The sequence below is a fragment of the Saccopteryx bilineata genome, chromosome 1, assembly GCF_036850765.1.
Source record: "Saccopteryx bilineata isolate mSacBil1 chromosome 1, mSacBil1_pri_phased_curated, whole genome shotgun sequence".
NCBI classification, from domain to species: Eukaryota; Metazoa; Chordata; class Mammalia; order Chiroptera; family Emballonuridae; genus Saccopteryx; species Saccopteryx bilineata.
The window spans coordinates 165391156-165410706 of record NC_089490.1 but is presented as its reverse complement, the minus strand read 5'-3'; the positions used below and the strand labels follow the sequence as shown (position 1 = coordinate 165410706).

Genomic DNA, 19551 nt, shown 5'->3' with positions numbered 1-19551 from the left:
TGGTGTCAGAATTGATATAAGTCATAGGACACCCAGCTGGTGTCAGATAATTGCTTGATTGGGTGGGAAAAACCCCCACATATTGGGATTAGGTGCAAAGCCTCACCTCTCACTCCTGTTCTGTCTTCTTATAAGATTTTCTTTTGTCTTTGGTTTTCTGATATTTGTTGGGTTTTTTGATAGAGACAGAGAGAGTCAGAGAGAGGGATAAATAGGGACTGACAGGAAGGGAGAGAGATGAGAAGCATCAATTCTTCGTTGCGGCACTTTAGTTGTTCATTGATTGCTTTCTCATATGTGCCTTGATGGGGAGGGGGGATACAAAAGAGCAAGTGACCCCTTGCTCAAGCCAGTGACCTTGGCCTCAAGCTGGTGAGCTTTGCTCAAACCAGATAAGTCTGCACTCAAGCTGGCGACCTCAGGGTTTCGAACCTGGGTCCTCCGCCTCCCACTCTGACACTATCCACTGTGCCACTGCCTGGTCAGGCGGTTTTCTGATATTTGATAATGATATGTCTAGGTATATATTTTTTTATTTGCTGTGCATATTATGATTCTTTGTGTTTCTTGGATCTTTGGTTAGCATCTGTCATTTAGTTTTGGAAAATTCTCAGTAATTATTAATTTAAATATTTCTTCTCCCAAAGTCCTTGAATGTTTTTTTCTTTTATTTCCATATTTTTCTCTTTGAATTTTATTTTGGTAAGTTTCTATGGACATATCTTGAAACACACTAATTTTTTTTCTTGACCATATCTATTCTATTGATGAGGATCAAAGGTCATTTTTATTTCTATTGGTGTTTTTGATCTCCAGCATTTTTTATTTTTTTTCTTGAGTTTCCACCTTTATTTCCCATATATTCTGGAATTTTGTCTAGTTATTTTTAATTAGAGTGCTTAAGTTGATAACAAGAACTATTTCTGTTCAGCAGTTAGTTATTGCTGATGTGACTTAGCAGACATGCCATCATTTTGGCCTGATATTTCATTTTTTAACAATAATTTGTGACAAAAAGTCTTCTGAGATCTCTATCTTATATCTGAAAATGGTACTGATATTTGCTTTGTCTCTTCAGACTATAGTATAGGGTTTTGTTTTGTTTTATTAGGTTATTTGTTCATTTTTACCTTTCAGTATGTCTTATAATTTTTTTATTAAAAGCCAGACATGATGTATTTGGTAACAGGAACTGAGATAAATAGACTTCTACTATAACATTTTGTGGTAATCTGTCTAGGAATTTGGCTGTGTATAATGTTTATGGTAAGTGTACATGCCAGAAATGTCAAGGCCTCTACTATCCCTGTCTGGGTCTCCCTTCTGTTTTTAGACTTCCCTAGGAACTTCCTCTTTATATTAAGTGTGTGTCTTTCTATCTTAATGCACTCTTACGAAACCTGTGCCCTGTTGGTGTGGGGAGGGGAAGAAGCCCATAATCTCATAATTAAATCCCTCTCTTTTAGTGGGCCTTTCCCTGAAATGTGACCTCCACAGAATTTCTTAGTTTTTCCCCGCTGCTCCTTAGATGAGCCAGGAAAACTGGAATAGACTGGAATCCTCAAGGAAATGCCCTTTTTCCTTAAGTTGCATAAGAATTGGGAGTCTTTCTTTTCTCCTGGAAATAGGCATTTGTTATGGAGAACACTCTAGACATATTTTACAGATTACTATTTTTTCCCTACTGACAGAACCATGAGAGGGATCTTTCTTGTTTCCTCATCATAAACACCCAGAACAGTTCCTGGAGGTAAAAACCAAGAAAGGATGGGGACTCCCTGTGTGTCCCAGGAGTTTCTGATTCTCAGATTAGTTCATACTCAGCTTCCATCAAATCATCACAGTTATTGAATTAATACCTGTGTATGGGTCCTGCAGCTTCTGCTCCAGGTAGAGTTCTCAGCCATGACTCTGGACTTGTCTCTCTCTCTAGATTTCTGGGCAGTAGTATCCCATGCAACCATAGTTCTCTGATGGATCCAGGAACAGTGGTGAATTTTCAGTTTGTTAAGCTTTTTTTTCTTGTAAACACAAAAGTGTCAAATTTTAATCTATTTACAGAATGGAGATGGAAACAGAAATTGCTTATGGTCATCTTTTTTTACAACACATTTCTAGAGTAGTTTTATTGAAAAAAATTTAAAAGGCTGATTGTTCATAGCAATCAGGAAGACCAGAATATTTAAGACATTGAATAAAGTGATTCATTTTCCTGGGCACATAGGGTACTGTACTAATTTTTATACAAAATTTTATTCTGTGATAGTTTATTGTGTTTTTCAAAGTATTAGCTTGCAAAAACTATGATAGTTGTTATACTTAAATTGAAAATATAATTGAATCATCAATCAGTTAAATATATGTGTGTATATTAATGCAAATTCACTGTGTGCCAAGTACTATAATGGATATTTTACAAGTAAATCTGATCTTTAACCTATTTTGTTATTTCTATTTTATATATTAAGAAAATGAAGCATTGAAATTTGTGTTCTTACCCCCTATTTTGTTTCTCTAATTAACTGGAAATTACCTATCTAATTTAGATAGTTGGGATAGCAGAAAGATATATGTTGAAGATTTTGGCTAAAAGTCAAATCTTTGGATGAGGTCACTATGCATTCAGAAATAGTATCTTGAATCTGTCTTTAACGCATATAGATAAAATAATAACACTGATTATAAAAGTAAAGTATTTAATTGTATTTTTATTCCTTGGTATATATACTTATTATTAATACAAAATATATTTTTTGTTGATACTTTTAAAAACAAAGTACCAAAGTTGGTAGGATAAATTTCATTTCACTTTTGTGCAGTTAACATAGAATTGATATATACCACACAGAGCTTTATTTGTTTTGTGTTGTCATCAAATACAGAGAAATCTTTTTTAACATTTAATAACACACTACTTAAGCTCATATCTATGTTCTATAAAATAGGGTGTTTTAAACTTAGTTCTAATTGTAAGAAAACTTTTTGACCATGAACTAGAATTATAATTATCAAAGTTGCTTCCCATAAGTAAATTATTTTCAAAGTACAATGTAGATAAATAGAGTAGCGATCTATTCTCTAAATAATTAGCTGTGAACGTCATGGTCAAAGACCTTTTAAGATTTAGATTTTAAGTGCTTTCTTTTCTACTTGTCAAGTCTTGACATTTTATCATTTGGTATTTAAGAAGTGGAGATTAACCTCCTCCCCACAAACACTGTAGACAAATTATATTTATGCTAGATAATCAATACTATTAAAAGCAAGCTGTTTGGATAGTCAAAGCATTGACACTTCTGCTCGAAAAGATGCTTGCTCATGCACATACAAATAGGTCTCTATATTCAAATAAAATAGTGGGGTTTTTTTAAGTAAAACTTTCCAGTGGAAATAGTATTATCACTCATTTTAAGTCTTAGGCACCTTAAATTCAATGTGTTCCAAACTCAAGTCACCTCTGCCCCCACTGTTTTGCCCTAGATACTTATATTAATATAGTAACAAGACTTCATTGAAAGTAATATATAGTTTACTTATTTATTAGATGGTTTTCATATCACATTTTTAGAATGTAAGCTATGTAAGCTCATAGAAGGCATGAGTCTTTTTCTGTATTAGTCACTGATAAATCCCAAGTACCTAGAACAGTGCCAGGCACATAGTAGATGCTCGATTAATATTGGATCAATGAATGAGTGTCTTCTACTAGAAGATAATGTCCCTAAGGGCTGCGAATTCACCTGGCTGGCAATTCTACAGTGTTTCTAGTGTCAGAGCATACATTCAATAAATATCTGTTGACTGATCAGCTGAATGATGAATTGAATAAAATTAAACCAGCATTCAAATACTGGTACTAGAAAAGAAACATAGTATAAATACCCTCTTTTCTCTGTCTTTGAGCAACATGTCTACTTACAGTGATCCATTTTACACAAATTTGCCTATTCAATTGTGGTAGTTCTGAAAATAGATATTTGTTAAATTTTGAATGACTTACTATGACTGTGTTACCTTTTGACTTAATTTTCTGAAGATTGAATTAGCTTAAAACACAAATTCAGCTATTAAAACAGGCAGACTAAAAAACATTAAATCTTTCAAGTGTAAAGTTTAAATATTCAATTGTCTTACCATTTAGAACAATTTCCTACAAAAAAAAATTTAATTATCATATAAAAAGCATTTAAAATTGTAACACTACTAAAAGTAGAAAACTCATTGAAGGTAATGTTGAGATCTTGTCTACATTTGCATGCATATAGCTGATGCAATGATGATTGTAGTTATTGTGAAAATGATAATAACCATGCCAAACTGAGCATATGTTTATACAGTGGTATTTTAGGAGTTTGAAGCCAATGACTGAGCAATGCTGTAGTCTAATCATTTCTTAATTATAAACTAATCCTGTATTCTCAGTTGTAATTCTAGGTCTAGAGCTGTTATACTTTATTTTGTTAGTAGATCCAGAAAAGCACGTGAGTGACATACAACTTGGACAAAGAACTGACCCTCGATTTGGTTCCTTTGCCACTGTTGCACTCATGACAAAAGATCTCTCTGCTTTTCCTCTCTACTCTTATTTCATCTTTCCATGTTAAATATTTCCCTTCAGACATAGCACAGTAAGCTCAGATTAATAAGAAAATAGAGTCACATTTTAAGATAATATTGATTCTGGTGAACAACTGAGGATACTATTTTTCTCCTTGAAGAATGGAGAGGGTGGAATTCTAGAGGCACCATATGATGTCCTTCTGAAGAAATTTCAGGGGGTCATGAAACCCAGACTTAATACCCACAGAAAACTGCAAGAGTATGGATCACCATCACCAGGTGGCCAGGTGACTCAAAGGTTAATATGCTTTTGTTTTGTTTTGTTTTTGACATGATCTTTCCTTGCTTTTAAATTTTCACAGAAATGCTGTCCACTTCTATACAAAGTTTTCTTTATTGCTTTTTTTTTTATCTTTCCCTTTAGGAATCACAAAGAAAATACTTTGAGATGGGAATACATCTCAGAAAATTTGTCATTTTTGTAACATGCTGATCTCCTGAATATTTCTATAAGGTATGCTGCCGCATAGCAATCAAGGATGTGGAGGGCTTTCCTGCTGAGTTAACATGTTTCCGTTGTGATGGAAAAAAGTAAAATTATAGTCATTTTGAGCGTCAATAGCACAACTCTTCTACAATGTGTGCTTAAATGGAAATATAGTATGTCAGCTGGATTAGGGCTACTGCTGAGTTTTTAACCCTATTTAACATCAGGGAGGTTTTTACCAGGCACTTCCAGTCAATTGTTTTTAACTAAAGAAAAATTAATAATGTTGCCCTTTATTTATTTACAAGAGAATAGTTTACTACTGATCTCTCTGCTTGTTAACAGATGCTTTGTTTACTGAAAATAATTCTGGTACAATGGTAACGAAATTTATGAAGTAACAATATAGAAAAAAAGAGTTAAAACAATGTCTCTTTCCTTTCTTTTTTCAGCTCCCCTGACATGTGTTCGATCTAAACAGGGAGGCATCTTCAGAAATTCTTCACAAATATCCGAGAAATCATAAAATGAGGGTCATTGACCCTTGTCAATGCAAAGAAATGATGTTTAAATAGTTTCAGAGATTGAAGCAGAAAGCAAGATATATCCGTAGAACTCTTGAATTGTGTGTTTTTTGTATTACATGAATATAGTCATTCAAAATAAAACAGTATTATTATAACCAGAGTATGAAAGTAGACTTTTTTGTGCAAATAAGTCCCATAGAGAAATATATATAATAAAAGTAACCATTACTATAAGACATAATTTTCTCCTGCAAGTGTGTGGCCAAATGTAACTGATTCATCAAGAACAAATAATCTTTAATCTGGAATTTTGAACATCAAGCCATTCAAATGTTTTGTTTTTTATGCTCAAAACCAGAGCACTATTTAGTGATTTCCCAGAATGGGTCTTTCTCTGACTTTCTCATTCTGCAGCTTTCCTCACTAGTATTGCCCCAGTGTTTGTCTTTAACTAGTTTTAATGATCTATACAGCCACCTTGTAGACATACTATATGAGGTTCATTAAAACAATACATGAAAAATCATTCTGTGCTCTCAAAAGTTGAGATACTAATACAAATAACGAGGATAAATTTATAAGCTTATGGTTCAGTGATGTCAGTCAAGTTATAGCAGAAAGAAGACAATGCCATCAATTTCTTTTGTGTGTGTGTGTGTGTGTGTGAGAGAGAGAGAGAGAGAGAGAGAGAGACAGAGAGAGAGAGAGACAGAGACGGAGAGAGAGATAGAGAGAAGGACAGATAGGGACAGACAGGAAGGGAGAGAGATGAGAAGCATCAATTCTTCATTGTGACTCCTTAGTTGTTCATTGATTGCTTTCTCATATGTGCCTTGACCAGGGAACTACAGCAGAGCGAGTGACCCTTGCTCAAGCCAGCAACCTTGGGCTCAAGCCAGTGACCATGGGGTCATATCTAGGATCCCATGCTCAAGCTGCCACCTCAGGGTTTCGAATCTGGGTCCTCCACATCCCAGTCCAACGCTCCATCCACTGTGCCACTGCCTGGTCAGACCCATCACTTTCTGAGGCAAGCTGAGTGAGGTCATGATGAAGACTGTGGCATAAGCCTGGCCATTGGTTTAGGAATAGTGACTACAGCATTAATATCCCCAATGTATGATATGATCCTAAAATATATTCTATAAATATTTAAATTTGTTTAAAATTTTACAGTCAAGACATTTTATATAACAACCCAGATTCTGCTGTAAGTTTTAAAGATCTAAAAATAAGCTGAACTCCTTCATATGCCCCTCTGCCTGCTTCACACATCTGTGTCCTCAACCCTACTTCAGATACCATGTTTACAAAGTCAAGAGAATGGACTGGAGGTGTCAGTGATCGATATAAGCTCAAGGCTTATTTTATTTTGTTAACAATGTCACGTCTGAGAATGTAAACAGACTGTGAAGAATGAGACAGTTCTAGTCGCTGAAAAAGAACTTTATGTTTTGACATTAACTTATCAATATGTTTTGGGAGTATACAAATGCAGGATTTTCTCTGTAGATTTTTCGTGCTTTTTAGTTGGGGTCAAACTTAGGTAAGAAAAAGATGTTAGAACAACAACAGCAAGAAAACTAACTTCCGCATTACATTTCCTATATAGTACTTTTCAGTTTCAGAGCCTTTAATGACTCCTTGCTCAGTGGATAAATTCTAAGGTCCAGTGTGTGACAGTTTGGTTTTTTTTTTTGGCTTTACCTTATCTCATTAGTTTATTTTCTAACATTTTTAAAAATGACTTTATAGAATTTGAATAAATGAATAATGAGAGAATCATAAAAAGCCTCTGTTTGTTTTTGTAATTAATAAGGTTTAAAGGCGGGTTAGTTCAAATTCTAGTTTGCCACTTATTAGTTATGTCATCTTGAAGACTTTATTAATTATGTGACCTTAACATTTCTGAACTCTAGTTCATCATCCAGCTCTTAGGAGGATAAAATTATATAAGAATAAATGTTAGTAATCAGCTTTTTCCATTGGTGTTATCTATTATATTACTTTCTAAGTAGTGCTCCATTCGCTTAGAACATCTCACAAGTGCCTCCAATATATAAGAAACTTAATCACACCCAATATAAGAACTCACATCCATCAGTATGGCCTATTAACATCTACTGACATAGAGTTTGACCTATAGAATTCATTATTTGTTTAATGTGTATAAGTTCCACAACTATGTTACAACCTTTCAAGGACAATGGAAATAACTCAAAGATATAGATAAAAATAATAGAGATGGTGAAAACAACTGGCATTTATACATCACTTTATGATAAGCCAAGGGCATTCCCATACTTGATCTGATTTACTACTCAAAAATCCTTGTAACATGGGTAAGGTAGGTCTCATTTTTATCACCTTTCTTATATGAATTAACTAGAGAAAGTGTAGATTTTCAGAATATGGTTCAAAACCTTAATTTATGTCATCTGGCCCTAGATCTGGAGTACTTCCATGACATCTTATTGCCTTCTAAAGAATAAGTGTAGTGGTAGGTATATGGCTGACTGTGAGAATAAAATTCCATTGGCTGTTGATTTATAGAACCTAAGATCGGCTTTAGAATACAATCTTTTTTTCATAGGGATTCACACAACGTGTCTTTTCAATGCCATCAGCACCTATACTAAATATTGTAATGAAGAAAACTGCTTTACTTTCGAGGCAAGGGCACATATTTTTATTCACCTGATGTTTTCAGACTGACAGCCCCTGGGAGATATTTTAACATTATTTCAAAGTTTATGACAGTGGTCAGGTAGCCCAAGAGTCCATTGCTTCTTAGGATGGTACATCCTAGCTTTTCACCCATTGTCTTATATTTCTGACCAGGTGTCTGACTTGGCTATCTCTGATAAACATTGTCTATGAATAATATTTTACCCTTGGACACTTTTTATCATGACCCATTCTCAAGTACATTCTTTTTCAATACGCTCTGGAATTTCAGCTTTAACTATTACATATGGTTTCTACTTAATGGATTCTGTCGCTTCTATTCCTGATATTTTTTTCAAGTTAATTATTTGTAGTGACATTACAGTGAATAAGAAGTCTACAAGGTGAAAAATAGAAAGAGCAGTCATAAATAAACAGGCGCCCTAATGATGGGCTGCGCGAAGGTACAATACTCTTTACATTTCTTTTACAAGGTCACAGATAATAGTTCTGTACAACTATAATCATATGGAGGACACATAATATAATCCAGAGAGAAGCAAATAGTTCTGGGCACTGGAGATTGCTCATGTGAAAGAAAAGTTCAGCATACTGATGGGTCATTTAACGGGTGGTTAAGCTTTCAGAACCAACATATATGTAGTTCTATACAAATAGATTGGAATTAATTTAGGGTTATTCACCCACCTTTCTGGCCAGTGAAAAAGATGCACATATACCTATTTCTATATTGGTCACCAGCCCTCAATGTGAAAAACATTCATCAACAGGTCATGGCACATATTTTGTGAATGAATCGGACAGGTTTTCTTTTAATGTAGTAATTGTGCCACTTTCCAATTCAGATGAATTAGTAGTTCTCATACTTTAGGAAGTCTCAGAATCACCTGGAGGACTAGTTGAAACATAGATTTCTGTGTCCCTCCTTTTTGATTTAACAGGAATGAGTTGTATTTCTAACAGGTTTCCAGGTGAGCAGCACTGGTAAAGATAAGAAGAGGGATTAGTATAGCAAATCCTCAGACAGCCTTTATTATTAAAACACAGCTTCACCTGGCCCACTTTCTCCTGCTTGCAATTTCTGCTGCCGAGAGAGAACCATGTCATTTTTTTTAACCTTTGTTCTGTTATATGCTTCCATGTTGGCAGATAGACTGTGTATGTTACTGTTCTGAGGTTCTCTGCCCATTTTTGCTTTATCTCTTGTTTTCCTATTATATAAATCTGTATTTAACAATATTATTCCACAATTTTCCTCAACCTTCAGTATAGTTATAGCATCAATTTTTGGTAAACCAATATTTAGATAAGAGTATTTATCTTTGAATCAAATAGTGTGCTTTAATAATACTTTATTTCTTAAACATTGTTTTTCTTTTTCTCTAGCCTTATTAATTGCCCCGTTTTTCATTTGCTTACATTTTTATATACAGAGTGGGGTAAAAGTAGGTTTATAGTTGTTCATATGGGAAATATATAATAATTAATAACTAATAATACAAGAATAAACTGTTTCACATCTTCACAACTGTAGACCTCATTCTGCCACACCCTGAATGCCGCAGTCATTTCTGCTAATATCTCTGGAAGAACTCTGTCTCTTCTTTTAATGCTTTTTTGAAAGACCAGCAATAAGTAAAATCATTTTTCTACTTCTTTATTTTTTTTTTCTCCACAAAGACTTCCCTTCTGCATCTGCTCTCCACCCCCTTTGTACATTCTGGGGTGGATGACCTTTAGGCCCTTTTGCTACCTCCCTTCAGTATTATATCTTCTTGCCTCTGACTCTCTGGTTTCTTCTTTTTTATTTATTTTTTTATTTAATTTACTAGATGATTAAGCTTTCAGAACCAAGGTAGTTCTGTTCAGATAGACTGGAATTAATTTAGATTTTATTCACCCACCTTTCTGGCAGGCAAAAAGGTTTGCAAACCGATCTAATCTTTATATTGGTTATTGGTCGCACTGTGAAAAATATTCTTTGGTAAGTTTTGACACATATTTTGTGAATGCTTAGGGGTCCTTTGACCTTTATTTTTCAAACTGCCTCTTAATTATTTTATGTTTGCTATCTCATTTTCACTTTCTAAGAACTGTTTCTTTTTTTTTTCTGTACTCATTTCTTTTTCTTTTTTAAATTTTTATTGAATTTTTTGAGTGATATTGGTTAATAAAATTATACAGGTTTCAGGTACACAGTTCTAAAGTACATCATCTGTTTATTGCATTGTGTATTCACTACCCCAAGTCAAATCTCCCTGCATCACTGGGGAGGGGCTTAAGAACACAGTGGAGAGGGGAGGGGCCCCTGGCCAGCAGGGGAGGAGAAAGAGAGACTGGTTTTTGCAGGTGAATGAGAAACAAGATCCTGCAAAGGGAGGGCAGGGGGCTCCTGGAGGGAAGAGACCCAAGTGAAAGAGGTCCACAGAGGGACCAGAGAGGGGTTCCAAGAGAGGGGTACCCCCGAGGGTCAGGCAGGAAGGGGAGATAATTGGGGGTTGGGCAAAAGATCAAGAGTGGAGGGTTTAGGTGATGTTTCTCTGGCCAAAAAGGGCCTGCACTGTGTAGCAGGCGGCACAGAGATTAGGACGGGAGCACAAATACTAGAAGCTCTGAATGTAAGGGATCTCCAACCAATTCCCAGTTCTTTTGGTGATAGTTAAATTGGTGAAGGTGTTAAAACCGAATGTCCCTTCAGGAAGCCACCTGGTCCAATTATCCAGTGGGTTCTGTGGCCTGGCCACAGCAGAGAAGAAGAACAGTTTCTTCTTTTTTAGGGAGGGAGAGATTTTGGATAAGGCACTCCAGGAGTGTTTTTGGGTTAGGTTTAGATTCCTGTGCCTCTATGGCCACCCTCAGTCCTCAGAGTGGTCAGAGATGAGAATAGGTGTCCTGCAACTCAAGCTCTGGCCACTGGATAGATAGGTAAAGTGGATGTGCCCAGGACATCTCCACGGACACACATGCACTCAGAATGGAAAAGAGGTCCCTGAGGCAGCTGCAATTATGGACAAGGAGTCTCAGCGGAAAGAACTGAGGGGAGGCTGGGGACTTACCGCACCATGTGCGGAAGTGGGTGGAAAGTCGGAGATCCTGGTTCTTCCTTGGAAGAGATGGGGAGAGGAGCGGCCCCAGCAGGTTTCAACTCCTCCTAGGTTTCGGCACCAAATGTAAGGTATTTTTCCCCACCAAGAAAGAAGGAAGGGCATAGCCATGAAGTATGGAATAATAATAGCTTTATTCCTCTGGCCCGGGGACAGAGGCCAGAGAAGTCTCATGGACACAACCGCGTGGGGGACATTTAAAGAGTCCTTGGGTAAAGGCGAGTTGTCAGAGCTGACATTAGAGAGGAACTCCATGTGTCTACTACTCTGCTAGCTTTGGGGCTAGAAAGAGGTGGGTGAGCAGGATAATAAGTTAGAGACATTGTATGCTATCTTGTAAGGCCAGGAGGGAGCAAGCCACCATGGATTAAAGTCCAAGTGCTTGTGACAAAGCCTGGTTGGGACGCTGTAATGATAGTGGCCGAGGCCAGACAGGTCCCCATTGGATTTGGGTGGATGGTAGAGAAAGTGCTGAGCCAGAAAGTGTTCGGCCATTCCATTCAATAGAGTATCAAATGGCAGATGAGCATACAGGCAGCAAAAACAACTTCTCAGGCAAACAAACAGCAAAATGGCCCCTCACAGTGATGGGCAGGCAAGCCGCACTCTGCCATCTGCCCTGAAGACAAGCACCCATAGACTATATGCTGCCACATGCTCATGCCCCAATCAGTAAAGTGCTTGCAGCGCTAAACCAGCGAGCAAGTCTAACACAGCTGATTCCTCACAGACACTAAGAGGAAAAATGAGAAGAAAATGAGGAGAGTGAAGTGGAGGATGTTGTGTAGTTCAGTAACCTGAACTAATCACCCCTTACTGTCTGACTCCCAGTACAAAGGAGAGCAAAAACAAAGCAACAGTCCCAGCCAGTGGGTGGCCCCTGTCCAGGAAAGGGTCCTGACCAGAGACTATACTCTTGCTGAGTTTATTGTTGTAAAAGGTCTGGTGTAAATAACCCAGAAACATAAGTGGTTTGACCTAATGGCTGATGGGACACCACCTGAAAAGATAGACTAGCACCCAGTGCTGTGTTGACCGCTGTGTGGAAAGCCTTACAACCTGCACAACAGTTAAGACTTGCACCACCTGCTCCCACCTTGCCTCCCGCTGGCCTGCTTCATTAGAGGCCACAGGGAGCAGTCCTATGGGAGTGAGTGCCACCCACGTCTAAAGTATAGGATGAAGGCCAAGATTGCCTCCAGGTAAGGCCAATGAAGGTGATCAGGGGCCTCATGTTGAGCTCAGTATTTACTGGTTCCCCAGAAATATACAAAAGATAGTGGCTGGGTGGGATGGCGTATTACCAAAGATGCAGGACTGCTCTTGATATATAGTAATGAGGTTCATGTTATAACAGCATACAGGTGCCTGGGGCCAGCCACAAAAGCTCCTAACAGGTGCTGGATTGACAAATGATTATACTGGCCCTCTCCCTCAGAATGGAGGTTTTAAACATGTGTGAGGAGTCTGCGTCTACCCTAATCCAAGCTTTCTCTATCATTATGCAAACCATGCTGCCACCATTCGGGAGTGAGAGAAGCCCAATACCAACTATGGATACCCTGATCCAATAGACAGTGATTGCGGGTCACATTTCAGAGGTTGTGATGTACCAGACTGGGTAAAACACATGACATTGATTGGAGGTCCCATCTTACCTATAACCTGCAAGTTGCAGGTTTGGTAGAAAAAAATGGAATATTAAAGCAGCAGATTAAACTACTAACAGATAAAACACCTTGGCCAGCTGGACTAAAATACTCTCTCAAGCTTCCATACATTTGAATGATCAGCCACTAGGGCCTATGGCCCCATGTGCCAGACTGGGGACCCTGCCAACACACCCAGCACCAGAAATGTATGGAGGGCCAAGAGAGCCATTGCCTCTCTTATGCTACGAAGTAAACCAAGTCCCATCATGTCTGGGAAAGGCACTATCTACTGGGATTTGCAATGGGACATCCCACAGCGACGAGTAAGTTACTTTGTACCCATGGGTGGGAGGGAACTACTCAGTCTGCACTGGGGTCCTATTGTTCTGCTGCAAACTAGACAGTTATTAAAGTGCACTTCACCTGAAATAGAACACTCACCATGGAAAGAAAGGAGAAGCTGGAAATCCTGGTCTGGCACATCTGGCCCCCAGTCCATCTCTTCACCCTGATGGTGCTGCCACCCCTGGCCAACATGGATGGTGTGCACAGCCAGGTCACGTTCCCAAAGCTACCAACCTTCCTCTCCTCAAGGCCAGTGGGCATGTCCTATTTTCCACCTGTACAATCATTTGGCCATTGTCTTTATCCCCTTCACTGCCTGGTGGACATTATAGCACATGTAGAAGTCCTTACTAAATTCACCCAGTAAGCCTTGAATGGTAGTCAACAAAGCCTATCTTTACTGAACACCGCCATAAATATCTAATAAGAAAAGCTGTCCTCCAAAACAGAACGTTTATGAGCATGATTACTGCCTCACAAGGAGGCACCTGAGCCATTATCTAAAGACAATGTTTTTCTTTCATACAGTATGAGTCTGTTAATGTGTCATCTTCCTTAAATCACATCAGGACACGAGTAAATGCCCTGAGTGATCTGACCGTCAGCCTGGGGGACTAAGTAAATCAATGGTTACAATCATGTGGCTCTTGGTAGAAAACAAAAAACTGTTATGTATTTTGGGAATCATGATTTTAATCTGTTTTTCTCTTGCATGTGTCTAAATTATTGCTGAGACCTCTGTCAGATAGCTGCCAAATGAGCCACCCCAATGCTAATAAAACACCTTGCTGACCATTCAGGACTCACTGAGGAAGAGGTGGGCTGGAAGACAGAAAGAGCCAGTGGAGGGGTGAGATGTTAGAGGGAGTCATTAAGAGGATGTGACCACTGGTTGTTTCATGATGTAGACCCTGGGCAATCAGAGACCACTTACCCCTCCCCTTGACCTTGAAACATATGCCCCACCCACCATTTTTATACAAGGAACTGTTTTCAAAGACACAGCTTTGAGAGTAATGTGTTGTTGGACCACCTATACTGAATATATTACGGAACCCAGTTAAGACCTCCCTAAGCTTTTAAGATTCTAGGGAGTGTGTACAGAGATCTGCTCATCTCGCAGCAGCAGACTAAGTCTTACATGTAGTTCCCTTGCTTATTAAACCTGCCACCTACCAATCTGGAGTGGTCTGCATCTTTCTTTGGTCTAGCTCTTCCCTCTCTGTAAGGGAATCAGTATGCAAACCAATAGGTAACCAGAGAGAACTTTGCATATTTGAACTTTACACAACTGCGTCTCCATGTTTCATGTCAAAACTTATTTTGAAACCATCTGTTTTAATCTGAAAGTGATGTTCATAAACTCATCTAATATATAATCAGTGTGAGATTTTCATTATTGCCTAGCATTTATCATTGTAAAGGCATGGCTGAGACAAAACATGCTTTTCATACTCTAAAGGTATTTGATTACTTAAAATTTCACATTCATAGCTGAATAAATGTCTCATTACAAAATTAATTATCAATTAGAAAAAATATTCATGACATTTTTTTCTAGTGTTTACTATTATACCCCAATTGTTTTGTTTATTTTTAACCATTTCCTCATTTTTTACTTTATTCTTTTCTGTTAATTTTTCCATGGAATTTTTTTCTTGTCCTTTTAAAAATTATTCTTATTTTTATATATCCATAATTTTATAAAAACTCACCATCACCATTGAGAGTTTGTTCCTGTTGTTTTTTCTGAATTCTCCATTCTCATGAATAAATTCCTTTAAATGTATAGATAATAGTCACCAGGTTTAGAAAATATTTTCCCCGACTACTATCTGTTTTTCTTTATTAGTTCCATTTTATTCTTTCAACAATAAGTGGATCCTTTAAAAGCTAAACATATGGTAGATAATTTTTCATAAGCACAATAGTTTTACTATTTCAAACTAATAAGGTACTTCATTTGCCTTGAAAAGGCTCATATAATAAAATCTCCTCATTGAAATAACTCATCTTTTGTTTTACCTAAATTGAAACTTTAAAAAATGTTTCTTTACCTTATTCTATAGATGTATTATTTGTTTCAGACGTAAACCAAACAAAAGGAAAATAATATGTAAATATGAAATCATTTATTTTATATTTTCTTGACTATTAAGATTGTGAAAATAATATTCATTTAAAACATTTCCTATTACCAAAAATAAACACTATAAAAAAGTAGCTTCAGCAATGTGCACAGAAATAATTTTCAAGTTGACATTAGAACATATTGGGTTTAACCAAAACATAAAAATGTTTTGACTGCAGTTCTTGAGTGGGTAATAGTTTCAACTATATGTATAATCAGGTACCATACTTTAACAAAAAGCTAGATAGGAGACAATATTTATTAGATTTTAAGACCACAATTTTGATCTTAATAGAATAGGTCCAACTCCTGACTTTGCCACTTTGGTTTGATGCAAGTTATTTTAATTTTCTGAGCCTCAGTTTTAGTTGGCGGAAAGGTGAAGATTGACAGCCAAAGACTATCATAAGGGTGGAACAATCTTCTATGTACAGAGTATTTAACATAGAACCTGGCACATAATGAGCATTCAATGAATGGTTGCTAATGTTATTACCAGGCCATTCAAATAGACTCAATCCAAATCAATTAAACCACAAAAAATTTATTCCATTTAATACCAAAATTGGTAGCATTATTAATATCTACTCTTTGGGCAAGTGAAAACAGCTAGGCTTTTATGCTCAGTATCCACTGAACATAAATATATTGAATTATATATTCAATAATATATTGATATTATATTTTTATAATTTTATAATTATAATTATATATTCAATAATATATTGAATTATCATTACTGTCTCTGGATGAAATAAACTAAGAAATGGTAAAGATTACGGTTAACACATGCTCTTACTTTAAAAGTTGAAACAAGGTTTTAAAATGTGTATCAACAAGATAACCTGGACATGTTATCTTTGAATATATGTATCCTGATTTATTGATGTCACCCCATTAAAAAAATAAAATTATTAAAAGAAAAAAAAATGTGTATCAATATGGTTAGTAGCAATAGCTTTCTTCTCAGCATACTTGGAAGAGTCATTTATTCAACAAATATTCTTTGATTGCCTGTTATGTGCCTGGCTGTGTTTACCTACCATGAAAAAGGAAATACCTCCTTTTTATGCTCTGAATACTTTCCTTTTCCACAGACATTCCCACTGGGCCTAGGAGATGGGCAATTCTATGCATGGACAGATGGTTTGAGAAGAAAAGACTGGCATGACTATGAGAGCATTCAGAAAGAGGCTGTGCGCTCAGGTATGGAGTTCAGTGTAAGCCAAAGGGCTACTTCACTTATTGTCCTGTCTTATTTGTCACTTAAAGCATCTCTAAGTAGCATTTCTTTTGCACACAATAAGGTACGTCTCACGGGGGTATTGGAGGTCAACATGGAACAGAACTGAAACAATTTCAAATTTTAGAAAAAAACAAATAATAAACAGCCCTTACAATATTAGCTGAAGAAGTCATTAAAGTTTTAGAATTCTATAGTACTTTGTATTTCCAAACTGCTTTTTAATAATTTCTGGGGGTATCTTGAGATTTATCAATAAGGCTTGACATGAATAGACATACATCTTGAATTAGATTGACTCCTTAGGCCTAGATATGTTTAACTGGCAATACAATGTATTAAATGTGTACCATGTTCTAGACATGAGTAGGCTGGTAGATAACTAGAGCAGGGACCTGAAGGTGGCAATACTTGGACAAACAGATAAGTAATTAAACATAGTCAAGGAAGTCTATATATGTGTAGCAGAATGCTAGCCTTGGGTTTGAGATAGGGGAAACATTTTACATGGTGAAAAAATTGACAGGAAAAAGCAAGTTTTTCTACAAGGACTGAAAAATTAGGTGGATGGGACAGGGATTCAGAAGGCTATATACCATTAGTAGAAATTGATGAAAAGGAATAACATATCATGGGAAGTCCATGTACTATTAATTGACTAAAGGAGCTCTAGTTTTCTTCCATAGTGAACATGCCACAGAAATAGAGAAGCTCTTGTTTGGTCCACAGTGTGAGGTCCTACTGGTCAACCTTTCATATAACTCATCCCATCAGGAAAACTGGAGTGCTGGTATTTAAATGGTTGTGAAATTGTTTGGGATTATGAAATATTTTTTAGCTCAGGGTCAGGTGTGGATGATCTAATTGTATTCTTCTTTAAGTTTTTTCTTTCATTCCTTTCCCCTAAATCATGCCTTCCACCTTCCCCCAACTTTATATTAAAGCTGCTGCTCTTCATAAGGATGTTCTCTGTTCCTCAGAGAATCTTTCTCTCTTCCAAGTTTCACTCTTTCTACTTTGGCTATGATCCCCTAAACAATCATGAAAGTAAGTTTGTTATCAGCATCCTCATTTTTGCAGCCCTTTTATTTTTTTCTGTTATTTGTTTTATCAAACTATATTAATCCAACCATCTGTTTGCCTTTCTAACCACAGGATGCTGACATTTTTTTTGACACGTTTATATAATCTAACTGATGTTGCCAAATTGATAACAATAATATAATATGCTAAATTATATTGAATAAATGTTTTGTGCACATATTTACACATATATTTAATTTAAACCTCATAATGGCTCTAATCAATAGATTTTATTATCCCCAATTAGTTAAAAAATAACCTAAATTCTTAAGACTTTATTTATTAAATGTTATCCAAGGTCAAATAGCTAATACTTTGCAGATTTAGATTAAAGACCAGGTCTAATGCTCCATCACACCCTACAGTCCAACCTTGAATAATATCTGGGCAATATGAAGTAATTAATGACAACGGCACATATCAGAGACACACCTGGGGTCAGAACCTAGATTTTTCAAATATGAGCTAGTTTAAGTGGAAAATCACTTTATTTTTCTCATATTCTACTTTGCAGAATTGTTGTGAGGATTAAAGGTAATATACCTTAAATAAGTGGCCAATTTTTTTAACACATTATATACTCAATTAATGATAACTGTCATTGTTAATTCATCAAAGTTACTTTCACTTAACTTGATGTGCTTACCTTTTGTTTGTGCTGATGAGTTTTGGATACAGAATGCAGAACATCACATTTATTTATGCTTTTTGCTACCCATTCTGCGTCCTGGATGAACATGTCTTTTATATTCTTATTCTCCCTTGAGACAAGGGAAATTGACCTCAGTGAAAATTGGTAATATAATAAGTTTCTTAAAGTATAAGTTTTCAAAGCATTTTTAAATATTTCTATATTATATGATTCACTGGAAGATATATGACAAATGCAATAGACTATATTTCATCGTTCTTTTAATATTATGCAATATAACAAAAATAAAAGGAGAAAACATGCAAGTACATGCAGGTACAAACTCAGAATGATCCTTCCTATTCTCAATATTCAGGTCCAAAGAAAGATCATTTGTGCCCTCCAAGTCTTGAAGTTTGTGTTTACTCTTATTTTTCTCTGTAGTAGTGTTCTGTGGGTTTTTTTTTCCTTGAACCACTTGTATATTTAACCCTAAGCAAATGTGGTTGCATTTTGCCTTTGGTTGAACTTTATCTGAAAATTTATTTATACTATGTGATTTTTTTCTTTCTCTCAAAATTGTTTTTGAGATTCATCCATGTCAAGGTATAGAATTCTAGTTGATTCATTTTTACTGTTTAATTTTCTACATTTGGGGAGTTCCAAGATTTTGATTATTATATACATATAATGTTATAATATTCATGTGCGTGGTTCTAGTGTAGAGGTAATATTTTATTAAATAGTATATTGTATTAAATATATTATATTAAATAAATAGTATATTTATTAAATGCATATTGAATAGTAGATTCTGTATGTGTAAGGAATGTTCACTTAAGGTATGTCATGTACTCCACACTGTTTTCCAAAGTTGAGATACTTATTTCACTCTAATCAATAATGGATGGAATGCCCACTGCTCTATATCCTTGTGAATACTTCGTAGTGTCTAACTTTTTCCCCCTAGTATTGTGATATAATATATGTAATCTCTCATTGACACTTAAATTTGCATTCTACTAACTTCAAATGTAGTGGATATCTTTTTTTATGCTTCTGGGATGTTTGTGCCTTTGATTTGGTAAAATTCCTTTTTC

General features: G+C 36.1%; 1 protein-coding gene across 3 annotated transcripts in view; it reads left to right on the top strand.

Moving 5' to 3' along the window:
- GALNTL6 (polypeptide N-acetylgalactosaminyltransferase like 6) overlaps positions 1-19551 on the top strand; it is a 1198495-nt gene that overhangs the window by 400497 nt on the left and 778447 nt on the right. For all 3 annotated transcript variants that reach the window (XM_066279164.1, XM_066279174.1, XM_066279184.1), the window contains one exon: positions 16592-16700. In XM_066279164.1, the coding sequence (XP_066135261.1) occupies positions 16592-16700 (109 nt within the window). The remainder of the gene's footprint in view (positions 1-16591; positions 16701-19551) is intronic.